The following is a 13,944-nucleotide window of genomic DNA, read 5'->3' on the forward strand; positions in this document are numbered from 1 at the left end:
ACAAAATTGCACAAGCTCTGACCTTACACAGGAATTGCTAACCTCATCGCACGCAGTGAAAGCTGCGTATGGCATCACAATGGCTAATTTATGCACGCCCCTGCAATGGCTAATTTATGCACGCCCCTGCAATGGCTAATTTATGCACGCCCCTGCAATGGCTAATTTATGCACGCCCCTGCAATGGTTAATTTATGCACGCCCCTGCAATGGTTAATTTATGCACGCCCCTGCAATGGCTAATTTATGCACGCCCCTGCAATGGCTAATTTATGCACGCCATTGCAATGGCTAATTTATGCACGCCATTGCAATGGCTAATTTATGCACGCCCCTGCAATGGTTAATTTATGCACGCCCCTGCAATGGTTAATTTATGCACGCCCCTGCAATGGCTAATTTATGCACGCCATTGCAATGGCTAATTTATGCACGCCATTGCAATGGGTAATTTATGCACGCCATTGCAATGGCTAATTTATGCACGCCCCTGCAATGGCTAATTTATGCACGCCATTGCAATGGCTAATTTATGCACGCCCCTGCAATGGTTAATTTATGCACGCCCCTGCAATGGTTAATTTATGCACGCCCCTGCAATGGCTAATTTATGCACGCCATTGCAATGGCTAATTTATGCACGCCATTGCAATGGGTAATTTATGCACGCCATTGCAATGGCTAATTTATGCACGCCCCTGCAATGGCTAATTTATGCACGCCCCTGCAATGGCTAATTTATGCACGCCATTGCAATGGCTAATTTATGCACGCCCCTGCAATGGCTAATTTATGCACGCCCCTGCAATGGCTAATTTATGCACGCCCCTGCAATGGCTAATTTATGCACGCCCCTGCAATGGCTAATTTATGCACAGATTTTTGCCTTTCAGACTGATTTGAGCAACAGCATTTACCATTTATATTGCGCATATTATCAAGATTGAATATTCCAGACCAGTCTTGTGTGTTGATTTTATTGTTGAACGTTCTACCATGTGGGTAAGAGACTGAGTCGAAATTTGGGTAAATCCACCTATAATCATTGTGTTTTTTTGGGCTGTAGTGCATTTATTAGAAGCATTTTGAACTATGGGTCTCATTCAGACCCGCTCGCGAGCGCAGGATGCTCGCAAGCGGGTCGATGGTACCCAAATGCGCATGCGCACGACGGAGGGAGCTCCGTCTTGCGCATGCGCGAGACCCGGATAGCTACAGCCAAGCTGTCGCTCTGGGTCTTGCACCAAAGGGGGCGTGCTGTCGATGGTGAGTGACAGCACGCCCCCTTTGGTGGGCGTGCCGGGGGCATGGCTGCCAGACGGAGGCGTTCCCATGGGAACGCCTACCGTCTGGGGCCGGCCCCACTGACATCACTAGTGATGTCAGTGGGAGTGATTCTGGCTCTGATAGAGCCAAAATCACTCCAGGGCTTGTGGCAGCGAGACCCTACCGCAGGGTCTCGTCGCAAGCCCGATGGTCGCGATGGTCTTGACCATCGCGACCATCATCATGGACGCTCGCATAAGCTGTGGGTGGTAACCCACAGCTATGCGAGCGTCCATAAGGCCGCTCCAAATTTAACTAGGACGGCCCTGATTCAGAGCGAGCGCTCTGGTCAGAGCGTCCGGCTCTGAATCAGGGCCTATATCTCCTGAGTGCTTGACATATTATGTATTTATCCCGATGAACAGGGATTCAAAGCTATTCTGACTTTTGCGATCTCTCTAAAAAGCACTCCGTTAGTGTTTCTAATTGATAACTGGATTACCTTATACATAAGGGACTTATTTTCCGGTTATCCCTCTTATATAATTGATTGGTGTGTATCCCTGATGGCTAATAACCATTGGATTTATATCTTAGGACAGAGATTTAGTAACAAATTTTCGTCATACAAAATATTTGAGCAACTATTACATGATTGAGTATATTTGTTTGTATTTGGAGTAATTATTCAATTACTCTTAAGTGATTCAATACTATTTGTTTTTACATATTTATGTAACTTTTGCGATTTCTTCTTTAGGGTCCATAGGGGGTTGACTTGGGGTATAGCTGGATTTGGATCCACGGGCACCACGCAGTTAAAGCTTTAGCTCCCAGGATGCACTGGGTCCATCCTCCTCTATACCCCGCCCCCGAGCCACAGGCACCTCAGGTTAAGTTGGTGCCCGGCCGGAGTCCGGTCACCGTTAGCGCAGGAGGGCTGATTAGCAGCCCCAAAGCTTATTTTATTTTAAGTTTTCATTTAACTTTATTTATTTTTTAACTATTCAGAGCGGCAGCGTCGGACTGTCCATGCTGCCGCTCCTATACCCTGCTGGCGCCGCAACGCCAGTACAGATCTGGGGATCGCGGGGAGACCCCGGAGTCTGTACTAGCCGGGCTCTGGGGGAATCCCATAACTGCTGCCGGATCACCGGAGAACAGGTAAGATGCGGGTCACCCTCTCCGGAGGCATACACCGCGTGTCCACTAGACCACCAGGGAGTTATGCCGGCAGCGGGACCCGGCGTCCAGGGTGTTAATTGCTAGCCAGGGGAGACAGCCATCCTTGTCTAGCGGCTCCTCCCCTCAGCTCAGCGCTGGTGCAGAAACCCAATGGGTCTCATCGGCCTATCCTCAACCTAAAGTCGCTGTATCCTCAACCTAAAGTCGCTGAACAAGTTCCTCAGAGTGCCCAAATTCAGGATGGAAACTTTGTTCCATCATTCTGGCTATGGAACCGGGGGATTACATGGTCACCCTGGACATCCAGGACGCTTACCTCCATGTTCCTATAGCGCCTTCACACCAGCGATATCTGCGGTTTGCTGTATGTCAGCACCACTTCCAATTTCAGGCTCTGCCCAATGGCCTCTCCATGGCTCCAAGGTTATTCACCAAAATTATGGCTGTCATGGCTGCCCATCTGCAGAGCCAGGGTATACGGCTTCTGCCCTATCTCAACGACCTCCTATTGCTGGCAAGCTCTCCGGAGGTACTTCTACAACATCTGCACCTGACGATCGCTTGTCTGCAAGCGCACGGGTGGCTGATAAACTGGAAAAAGTCCTCCCTGATTCCGTCACAAAGGATGGTTCATTTGGGAGCCCTTCTGGATTCTCGTAAGCAAAATATCTTTCGGACTCCAGAAAATATTTCCTCCCTACAACTACGAGTGCCCAGTTGCCTGAGGAGTTGCCAGGTGTCTGTTCACTCGGCAATGAGGGTTCCTAGGGTCCATGGTGTCGGCGTTCGTATGGTGGAGTATGCCCAGTTCCATTCCAGGCTCCTGCAGTGACTGATTCTATCCAAATGGAACGGGTTACCACACCGGATCTGGACTCAGATGCTGGTATTGTCTCCGGAGGTGCGCCTGTCGCTAGCTTGGTGGTTTCAGACATCTCATCTCACCAAGGGTCGCCCCTTTTGGATCTTGGACTGGGTTCTGCTCATGACAGATACCAGTCTCCGGGGTTAGGGTGCAGTGACAGGTCCACTTTCCCTTCAGGGCCGTTGGAATGTGGAAGAAGCAGTTCTCCCCATCAACATTCTTGAACTTTGGGCCGTGTACAAGGCCTTCCAGTTGTCCGGTCACGCTCTTCGAGGAAGGGCCATGCAAGTTCATTCTGACAACGCCACCACGGTGGCGTACATCAACCATCAAGGGGGGACTCGCAGTTGAGCAGTGATGTCAGAGGCATCACGCATCCCGTCTTAGGCGGAGTGACACCTTCTGGCCATCTCGGCAGTCTTCATTCCAGGAGTCCTCAATTGGGAGGTGGACTTCCTTCGCCATCACGACGTGCATCCCGGGGAATGGTCGCTTCACCCAGAGGTGTTTTCAATTACTCGGTGGTTTCTAAATTCCACATTAATCAGGAAATTGTTATGCCGGCCTATCAGACACCTGATCTCTCGGTTGGTGAGGCCTCCTTGGATGTGGTCCGGGCTCTCCGAATTTATGTGGACCAGACTAGTTCCATTCGGAAGTCGGATTCCTTATTCGTCCTCTTTGGATTTCACAGGAGGGGTTGGCCTGCCAACAAACAAACTCAATGGCTTTGTTTAGCTATTTCTGATGCATATACTCAGGAGGGCCTCTGTTAAAGCTCATTCTACTCGGTCTGTGGGCCCCTCGTGGGCAGCTAGCCGTGGCGCCTCAGCTGTTCAGCTGTGTAAGGCGGCCACGTAGTCTTCCATCCAGACCTTTTGATGTTTTATGCTTTTGACACCTTCACCTCTCAGGATGCTTCCTTTGGGCGCCGGATTCTCCTTTCAGCACAGGATCGTTACCACCCTTAGTTGGACTGCTTTGCTACATCCCCAACGTCAACCCTGTGGACCCCCATAGGGTCCACAGGGCGCCCACCGTGACGCTTCTGGCTTCATATGGGCTGTGTGGCTGGTCACTGGTTTTCCTTCTCCCTTTCTGTGAGTATGGTTCTTGTGTGTTCCAGTCTTCCTTCTCTCTGTTTAGTCTCCTCCTCCGGCCTTGGCTGCTTACCAACTGAGGTGCCTGTGGCTCGGGGGCTGGGTATAGAGGAGGATGGACCCAGTGCATCCTGGGAGCTAAAGCTTTAACTGCGTGGTGCCTGTGGATCCAGATCCAGCTATACCCCAAGGTCAACCCTGTGGGCCCTATGGACTTCGAAGAAAGAGATAACAAAGGTAAGTCCTTACCATATCTCTAATTTTTTGTTGCATTCAACCATGCCCATTTTTTCTTTTAAGGGTTTTTTTTTCCAATAAAAGTTAAGTTTTATATTTATCTATATCAACATTTCTATTATATTTCTTCAACTAAGATTGCCCCAGAAAAGGTTTCATTTGTCCTCCTTTTGCCTTTTGCAAAAAACATATACTTATCTTTCATGATGTGTCAGTCAGGTGGATTTGAGCAGCACTGTTAGGCTGGCTATATTGTCCAAAATATCGTTTTGACCTGGATCTGAGCGATATATCGGACACATTGTCTAATGTGAACACACAATTGCGCAATCCAGTGGGTCGCATTCGATATCGCATGCTTAGCCGCGATGCTCGGCCAATCACATGATATCGCATGTAGGGCTTTGTAAGGTAATGAAGAATGGTACGAGTGATTGTACCATCCAGGGCCGGCTCTTGGGGTGTTCGACCTCCTCCCAACATCCCGATTTCAGCAGGACAGCACTGTCCCGCTGTTCCACCCGTGGGGCGAAGTGTCCCACAGGTGATCAAATCGGGAGGTTGGGCACCCCCACCGCTGCAGCTGTGCGGTGATGTCGGACCCCTGAATAACTTAATGGATGCTGCGCGCATGCGTGCGGCATCCATTCAGTGCCGGGAGAGGGCTGGGGGAAGCCCAGGTAGTGACGAGTGCTCGGCTCGCCCCCAGCCTAACGTTACATGGGAGACGTGCCATGCGGGCACACCTCCAAGTAACGTAACGTAGGGGTGTGGCCTATGGTAAATAGGCCATGCCCCCAATTTCGGACGCGCCCGGCTGCGCTGCGCCCTACTAGTAGGCGCTTACTCCATCTCCGGCACAGGGCGCTCCGAACCCTGGAGCAGGCCCTGGTACCGTCGTTCATTAAATCTTCCTAGTGTGTATGGGCAATCTTGCATGGTCTGGGGCAAAGGGATAATCGCTCCGACCATCTGCAAGATTGGCGGTGATTTAGTATGTCCCCAGGGTTAGACATGGAGTCAGCAGTGGGTCTGACCTCCTCCAGGAAATGTGCTCAGTGAGCAGGTTGTGTTTGCTAACAGCCAGGCATGCACAGTGTTTAGAGACAGAACCCGCTTTGTCTAATTGCTTATTTGGGTCTTATTCCCCCCCAGTTATCACCTGGCTGCATCTCCCCTTTAGCCTAGTACGGCTGGTAATGTAGAATACGGGGAGAAGGATTTACAAAAGTAAATAAATTAAAATAATTAAAACAGTGACTTAAACAGTGAGCACACATTAAGCAGCAATATGGATAAGCAGGATATGTCCATCATTCACATCAGTCCCTGCCCCAGTGGAGCTTCAGCTCTATATTTCCTGTCACATGGACACACACAACCCATGTAATACAGGGAGACAGAGCCGTAACTAGACTTCTTGGTGCCCTGTGCCAGAAAGAGCATTGGCGCCCCCTCATTTTTCAAAGGGACATAGGACCTCATTCAGAGTCGGTCGAAGCGGCCGCACAGTCGTACGCCACCGATGTTCGCTATACTGCGCATTCGTAAAGTTCGCAATGCGCGTGCGCAAACTAGCTGCTACGATCAGAAATGTCTCTCTCCTTGAGCACAGCCAGGTCTGTAGTTTGAGTGACAGATTGAGGCGTTTGTGGGTGGTAACAGGGGAAGGTGCTTGAAAACGGGGGAGTGGAGATCCGGACGCAGGCGTGCCTAATTATGCGAACGGCGTTTTATGGGAGTGCATACGGTTTATGGGAGTGCATAATTAGCAAAGTAGCGTCATGGCACATGTGACATGGGAGGTTTTTACACTGACCTGATTGTAGAGCTTAAGAGAGGGTATGGTCAACCTTAAGCTCTACGACCAGTTCCGATGGTTCTCGATGGTCTCGATTAATCCTTATATGGCCGGAGATGACGTGTAATGCGTACGAGAAGGGGGCATATTTTTTTGTATTCCGGCCGCTTCCTCCCCTTGGTCGGCCAGCAGCCGATCTGAACTTAGGGACGCAACTTGCGAGGGAATCATTTACATATCCGGCCCCTTTTCCCGTACGACCGCTTCAACCGACTCTGAATAAGGTCCATAATGCACCCAAAAAAGGGGAATGGCCTCATGGGGTAGGGCCAGGGAAGAGATAGGGGAGGCCAGGAGATGCTGGGGATAAATAGGGACATAATATAGTGCACCCGAGAGAGGGCCATGGCCTCATGGGGTAGGGCCAGGGAAGAGATAGGGGAGGCCAGGAGATGCTTGGGATAAATAGGGACATAATATAGTGCACCTGAGAGAGGGCCATGGCCTCATGGGGAAGGGCCAGGGAAGAGATAGGAGAGGCCAGGAGATGCTGGGGATGAAATAAGAGGGAGCTACAAGTGAGAATGATAATAAACAGACATTTGACAGGCCCAAACAGCGCCCCCTGACCTGTGGTGCTCTGTGCGATGGCACTGGCCGCACTACCCTAGCTACGGCCCTGCAGGGAGAGTATACGGACTCCACACAGTTAGGGCCGTGGTGGGAATGAAATGTAAATTCTTAATAGCTGCTCTGTAAGGTATACCTTAGGTATTCTTGTTTATTTGCTTTCGGTCCTATCGGTAAGTCAAAGGCCCAATCCTTTCCAAGGTCATGAGGAAACAAGAAGCCCTCTAAGCCTAGGAAGCAGGCTTGGAGCACCAGACGTCCAGCTACCAAGCCTGACAACAAGCCTACAGCCTGACGGGGTGGGCCTCCTAATGGGGGACCCAAATGTGGGAGGCCGACTTCTTCAGTTCGGCCAGTGTTGGTGTCAGACCACCTCAGATACTTGGGTAATGGAAGTGGTCTCTCACGGGTATGCCCTCTCATTTCGGAGACGGCCTCTACATCAATTTTTTTCCACGGACCTTCATTCAAATCCAGAGAAGGCTCTGGAAATTCACAAGATTGTACGATCCATGCTCCAGGAGTGGGTTATTGTGCCGGTCCCGCTCCCCCAGAGGGGGACGGGTTATTATTCCAATCTCTTCCTGGTGCAAAAACCAAATGGATCATACAGGCCTATCCTCAACTTGAAGTCCTTAAACAAATATTTTAGGGTGCCTCGGTTCAGAATGGAGACCCTGCGGTCCATTATCTTGGCTATGGAACCTGGGGACTTTATGGTGTCCTAGACATCCAAGATGCCTACCTTCATGTTCCAATAGCCGTCTCATCAGCGCTTTCTCAGAGTCGGCATTATCAGTTTCAGGCTTTCCCGTTTGGCCTTTCTACAGCCCCATGGGTGTTTACCAAGGTCATGGCGATTATGGCGGCAAACCTGCGCCTGCAGGGGGTCCGCCTCCTACCTTACCTGGACGATCTGCTACTTCTGGCATGGTCTCCAGAGGTACTTCAACAACGCCTGCAACTAACTATGGAGGTGTTGCAGAATCACGGATGGCTGATAAATTGGAAGAAGTTGTCTCTAATGCCGTCTCAGAGGATGCTGTATCTCAGAGCTCTGCTCGATACTCAGCAACAGCGGATCTTTCTGACAGAGGAAAAGATTTCAGTGTTGCAGGCAAGGATTCGCACTTGTCTGTGGGATCGCAGAACCTCTATCCATTCTGCAGTGAGGTTACTGGGGTCCATGGTGTCGACGTTCAACATGGTGGATTATGCCCAGTTTCACTCGAGACCTCTACAGAAACTGATCCTATCCAAATGGGACGGGATACCTCTTCGGCTAAAGGTTCAGACGCTGGAGCTGTCTCCGGAGGTACATCTATCATTGACCTGGTGGCTTCAGAAGTCTCATCTCCTCATGGGACGCCCCTTCTGGATATCGGATTGGATTCTCCTGACGACGGATGCCTGTCTCAGGGGGTGGGGCGCAGTGTCAGGTCCACACGTGTTTCAGGGCCGGTGGACCTCGGTGGAGTCCGCTCTTCCGATCAACATCTTAGAACTTCGGGCAGTTTTTCGTGCCTTACAAACAAGCGAGACTGTTTCTACAGGGTCATCCCGTACAGATTCAGTCAGACAACGCCACGACAGTGGCTTACATAAATCAAGTTAGGCAGCCCTGAGGGGTGTCTCGCATTCTGACTTGGGCGTAAGGCAATCTACCAGCCATCTCGGCAGTGTTCATTCCAGGAGTGCTAAACTGGGAAGCGGACTTCCTCAGTCGTCACGACGTGCATCCAGGGGAATGGTCTCTTCACCAGGAAGTATTTCAGCTCCTAGTGGATAGGTGGGGCCTTCCGGAAATAGACCTCATGGCATCCAGACATAACCGCAAGCTGCGGGTGTACAGCTCCCAAACAAGAGACGCTGAAGCTCTCCTGGTAGACGCTCTGTCAGTATGGTGAACTTTTCAGTTCGCGTACCTGTTTCCTCCGTTCTCCCTGCTTCCTCGCGTGTTGGCGAAAGTTCAAGCAGGACGGGGGCATGATTATACTGGTAGCTCCGGCATGGCCCAGACGTCACTGGTACTCTGATCTACGGAATCTTTCCGTACACATTCCGTGGCTACATCCTCATCGTCCGGACCTGTTGTCTCAGGGTCCGTGTCTTTACCCAGATCTGGGTCGGCTGTCTTTGACGGCATGGCTCTTGAGACATTCCTCTTGAGGTCGAAGGGGTTTTCAAGCTCAGTGGTTGATACCATGCTCTGGGCTTGGAAGCCGGCTACAGCCAGGATTTACCACAGGGTCTGGCACGCCTAGTTTGCGTGGTGCCGACCTCTAGAAACACGAAACACCAAAGGAGTCCTCGCCTTTCTTCAGGCAGGTTTGGATAAGGGTCTGCACCTTGCTTCTTTGAAGGTGCAGGTATGTGCCTTGTCGGTGTGGTTTCAGCGTCTGATTGCTCCTCTGGCTGATATCCGCTCCTTTATGCAAGGGGTTCTTCGCATTCAACCTCCCTTTGTCCCTCCGGTGGCACCATGGGATTTGGCGGTGGTGCTGAAAGCTCTTCAGGGTCCCCCATTTGAACCACTGGGCTCAGTGGACCTCAAATGGCTTACGGCTAAAGTTGTTTTATTTTTTGGCTATTGCATCTGCCAGAAGAGTATCGGATTTGGGGGCACTTTCTTGTCGTCCCCCTTAATTGATTTTTCACCAGGATAGGGAGGTTCTTCGGACTCATCCTGGTTTTCTCCCTAAGGTGGTATCCAGTTTTCACATTAATGAGGAGATCATTGTTCTGGCCTTTCACTCTCCTGGTTTGTCGGCGGGTGAGGCCACGTTGGATGTGGTTCTCGCTCTTCGCATTTATGTGGAGCGCACCTGTTCTTTCCGGAAATCGGATTCTTTGTTTGTGTTGTATGGTTTTCGCAAAAAAGGTTACCCGGCCAATAAGCAAACTTTGGCCCGTTGGATTTGTTTGGCGATTTCCGAGGCCTATGTTCATGAGGGCATTCCTGTCCTGCCCTCTTTCACTGCTCATTCCTACGAGGTCTGTCGGTCCCTCGTGGGCAGCTCGGTGTGGTGCCTCGGCTGTTCAGCTATGTAAGGAGGTCACGTGGTCTACGGTTCAGACCTTTGTGAGGTATTATGCTTTCGAAACCTTGGCCTCTCAGGATGCTTCCTTTGGGCGGCGGATTCTCCTTTCTGTACAGGAGCATCCCTGCCCTTGAAGGGTACTGCTTTGGGACATCCCCAAGGTAAAGGCCCTGTGGACCCTAAGGACCCTGAAGTAGAAAACAAGAGATATGGTAAGAACTTACCTTTGTTATCTCTGTTTCTACGAAGTCCATAGGGTCAACAGGGCGCCCGCCCTGACGCCCTGTGCTTCAGAAGGGTCTTGATCTGGTCGCCAGTTTTCAGTCTCTCTTCTGTGAGTATGGAATTCTTGTGTGTGCCGGACTTTCTCCTTTCCATTTTCTCCTCCTCCGGCCTCTGGCTTGGTAACGTAACTGAAGGTGCCTTGGCCGGGGGGAGGGGTATAGGAGGGGAGCCTTCTGCATCCTGGGAGGCTCAAAGAAGTTAACCGTGTGGTGCCCGGACTGGTTGCCCAGCCTACCTATACCCCCAAGGTAAAGGCCCTGTGGACCCTAAGGACCTCGTAGAAACAGAGATAACAAAGGTAAGTTCTTACCATATTTCTTGTTTTGTTTTAAATTTAACAAAACAATTAGTTTGGATAAATTCAGTTCATTAGGATTGGGCTATTACAGTCCACTTTTTAAGGATATCCATGCTTGAGCCAAGGTGGTTAAATCAAATTGACTGTAGTACTAATTAAGTCACCTGTACTCAAGCATGGATATCCTTAAATCCTGGACTATAATGGCACAGATTGGGAACCTCAGGGCTAAATAGTATTTATGCAGGACTTCTATAGAACCTCAGACACTAAGAAATATATTTATTTTGTGACAACACAGCTATCGTAGTGGTACGCATAACTGCCTCGGGGCACTGAGGTCATGAGTTCAATACCCAGTCATGACCGATCTGTGTGGAGTTTATGTTTTCCATGTGTATGTGTGGGTTTCCTCCCACACTTCAAAAACACACTGGTATGGTAATTGGGTTCTGACAAAAAATTATCCCTAATGTGTTTATAGTAATAATGTTTTGAGAGAGAGTAAAACTGTATAAGCTGAAGGCACAGGATAAACAGTCTCACCAATATTGTGCCTGATCTCTCCTGTCATACAGCTTCATGAAACCAGCACCAATAGCTCTGCCTGTGATCAACGCTGCAAAATACACCTCTGTCCTCCAAGACCAAGTGGTGGGGGCGCACCGAAGCTGCGCTCTGTGATGCGGCACTGTCCAGTACAGAAGAGGGCGAAGCAGCAGGACATTCCTGTGTACAAGGACCCTATGCAATGGCTCAGTTCTGCCCAGGAGGAAGATACACAGCAGCACATCCTTGTGCCAAATGTACCCCCCGGCTACAGTATATTATCAAAGGCCATAGTGACATCATGCAAGGATCCCGGAATGGGCGATGGCAGAGCGTTACCTGGAGGTGAGAAATCTACGGTTCTCTCCGCTGCTCTTCTGTGTACTGTGTCATTGGTAAGCTATCACACCGGGTCCATCCGTGATGCAGCAGGTGGCTGCCGGAGAGGGGGTTACAGGGCAGCCGCCATTCCCCCCCTATAGCTTCATGTCACTATTACAGGGTTACTGCGCCAGTGCACAGCAGGAGGAGGACTATGGAGAGCACCAACACCCTAATACAATAGTGTTATTCTCTTTATTATGCTATATGTAATAGGATCTACGTTATTCTATTGTGACCACTTCGCTCTCTGCGGTACCGGGACACAGACGGTGGTTTATGTTCCATACCTCCCAGGAGGCTGGGCATTAACAGACCCCTCCCCTCTCATGTTTCCTTGCTCCACCTCCGTTCATTTTCCAGTACTCTGCAAGGAAATTGGGCATAGAACCCTCCGGTCCTTGTGGGTTTAGTTTTGAGATCCAGTTTGGCCTGGCACTTCTCAGGTGGGTTCTCCTGATCAGTCCTGACTTTTTGGACGTCAGTCTCCAGTGGAAGCCTCACAGATACCCTCACCCCTCCTGTCTCTTACTGCACATCTGCAGATCAGTCCCCACCACCCAGCTGGACTACAACTAATTCCTCTGTGTGTCTGATGTCGCCGGCCTATCAGGTTTGCACACTAAAGCCAAGTACAAACCTGGACGACCAGGCAACCTAGTGACACGGCGATGTGATGTAACGATATATACACACACCGCACTGTACAATATATCGTTGCACATCTAAGGTGACTATTCGCATAATCTGCGGCATCAGTCTATCTAAAGTGCAGCACATCTGATGGGAAAACGCGGACGCCGGCGGTTTTATAGGGTACATTCTATATGATGGTCGTTCCGTTGCGGAGAAAACATTGTTTAGGGTGTACCCAGCTTTAGTCTAGAACATTCCGTACTCCTATGAGGAAAGCCAGCCCCTGGAAGCCGACTTGCCATCAGCCTTCTTTTCACCGGAACAGTTCGTTAGCTAATTGGTATTGGGGTAATATGCAGACACGGAAAGAAAACGGGGTTATGTCCAGACATGGAAAACCTCTTCATGCCACCTCTGGTGCTGCACTTAGGCCAGCTCTTACTGCTGCTTGCATGGAGAAGGTGACAACTGTGAGGAATAATTCCTAGAAGGGTTGCAGAAGAAGCTGATGCAGCTGGCTTCTCTATTCTGGTCATCTCCTCTAATTAGGAGAATTTCTTCTTTAGGGTCCATAGGGCTCCACAGGGAGACATTGGGGTGTAGGTGGGACCTGGAGGACCGGACACCAACAGCTAAGCTTTCAATCCCAGATGCTCCGGCCTTCCCCTTATACCCCGCCCACAACCTGAGGGCACTGCAGTTTCATTGGTGTCCGGCAGGAAGTGGACCACCATTTTAACAGTGGGCTCCATTAAGCAGCCTAAGCTTTCTTATTTTATTATTTAATTTTCTATTTCTTACTAACGGACGTGCAGCACCAGACTGTCCTCCGAACATCTGTGCTGCCACCCCATTACACCTCCGTGGCGCCGTGACACCAAACCTGTGCTAGGTACTCCCGGCGGGGCTCCGAGGGGGACTAGCTGGCAGGCTCTCCGGACTCCAGACTGCAGCCCGGAATCCAGGGGACAGGTTAGGCAGAACCCCGTTCGCAGGGACCTGCGGTTTAGTGCAGCCTTGTCTCTCAGGAGACAGACTGGAGGCCGCTGATGTGGACACTAGCTCGTCCACTACACCACCGGGGCACAATATACTGGCGCAGAGGCAGGCCAGGGGACCCGGTGGTTAACGTCAGCCAGGCGAAAATGCACTCTCCCTGCAGCCCCTCCCCCAGCTCAGGGCGCCTTTCCACTGCAGTCTTGCTGATCCCTGAGCTGCTCTTCCCTCACCCTCTGCCACCTCAGGCGCGCGGCAGCCATTTTCTGCAAGCAGGTCTCCATGAAACGCTGGGTCCAGTCTCCCTGTATACCTCTCCCACGGGCCAGGTTATACAACGCTATATCCTACCAGCCACCGCAGTCTGTGTAGTTTTTAGTGCCCATTGCAGACACGTAATGTTTTTTTTTTTGGCGTTTGTGTTTGACTTGTGCTAGTTTATAACTGTCCCTTTATTCTATATACCCTGACATACTAAGGTATAGGGGGTTGCACACTACACTGTGCCATATATAGTGCTCTTGCACACTACATTGTGCCATAATACACATACTGCCGTGTGTTCACTGCACTGTATACTACTGTGTATTCTATTATTGCTGTGATTATGTCTGGCAGAGGAAAGAATAACAAGCAGCCTGAGACTGCTTCCCCTACTATGTTGTCATGTAAGT

General features: G+C 50.5%; 1 protein-coding gene across 1 annotated transcript in view; it reads left to right on the forward strand.

The window, feature by feature from the left end:
- KCTD19 (potassium channel tetramerization domain containing 19) overlaps positions 1-13,944 on the forward strand; it is a 108,286-nt gene that overhangs the window by 67,680 nt on the left and 26,662 nt on the right. The window contains 3 exon segments of the mRNA XM_088476780.1: positions 7,813-8,399; positions 9,788-10,078; positions 11,287-11,602. Of these exon segments, the coding sequence (XP_088332906.1) occupies positions 7,813-8,399; positions 9,788-10,078; positions 11,287-11,602 (1,194 nt within the window).

The sequence above is a fragment of the Taudactylus pleione genome, unplaced genomic scaffold, assembly GCF_031769625.1.
Source record: "Taudactylus pleione unplaced genomic scaffold, aTauple2 ptg000194l, whole genome shotgun sequence".
Lineage (NCBI taxonomy): Eukaryota > Metazoa > Chordata > Amphibia > Anura > Myobatrachidae > Taudactylus > Taudactylus pleione.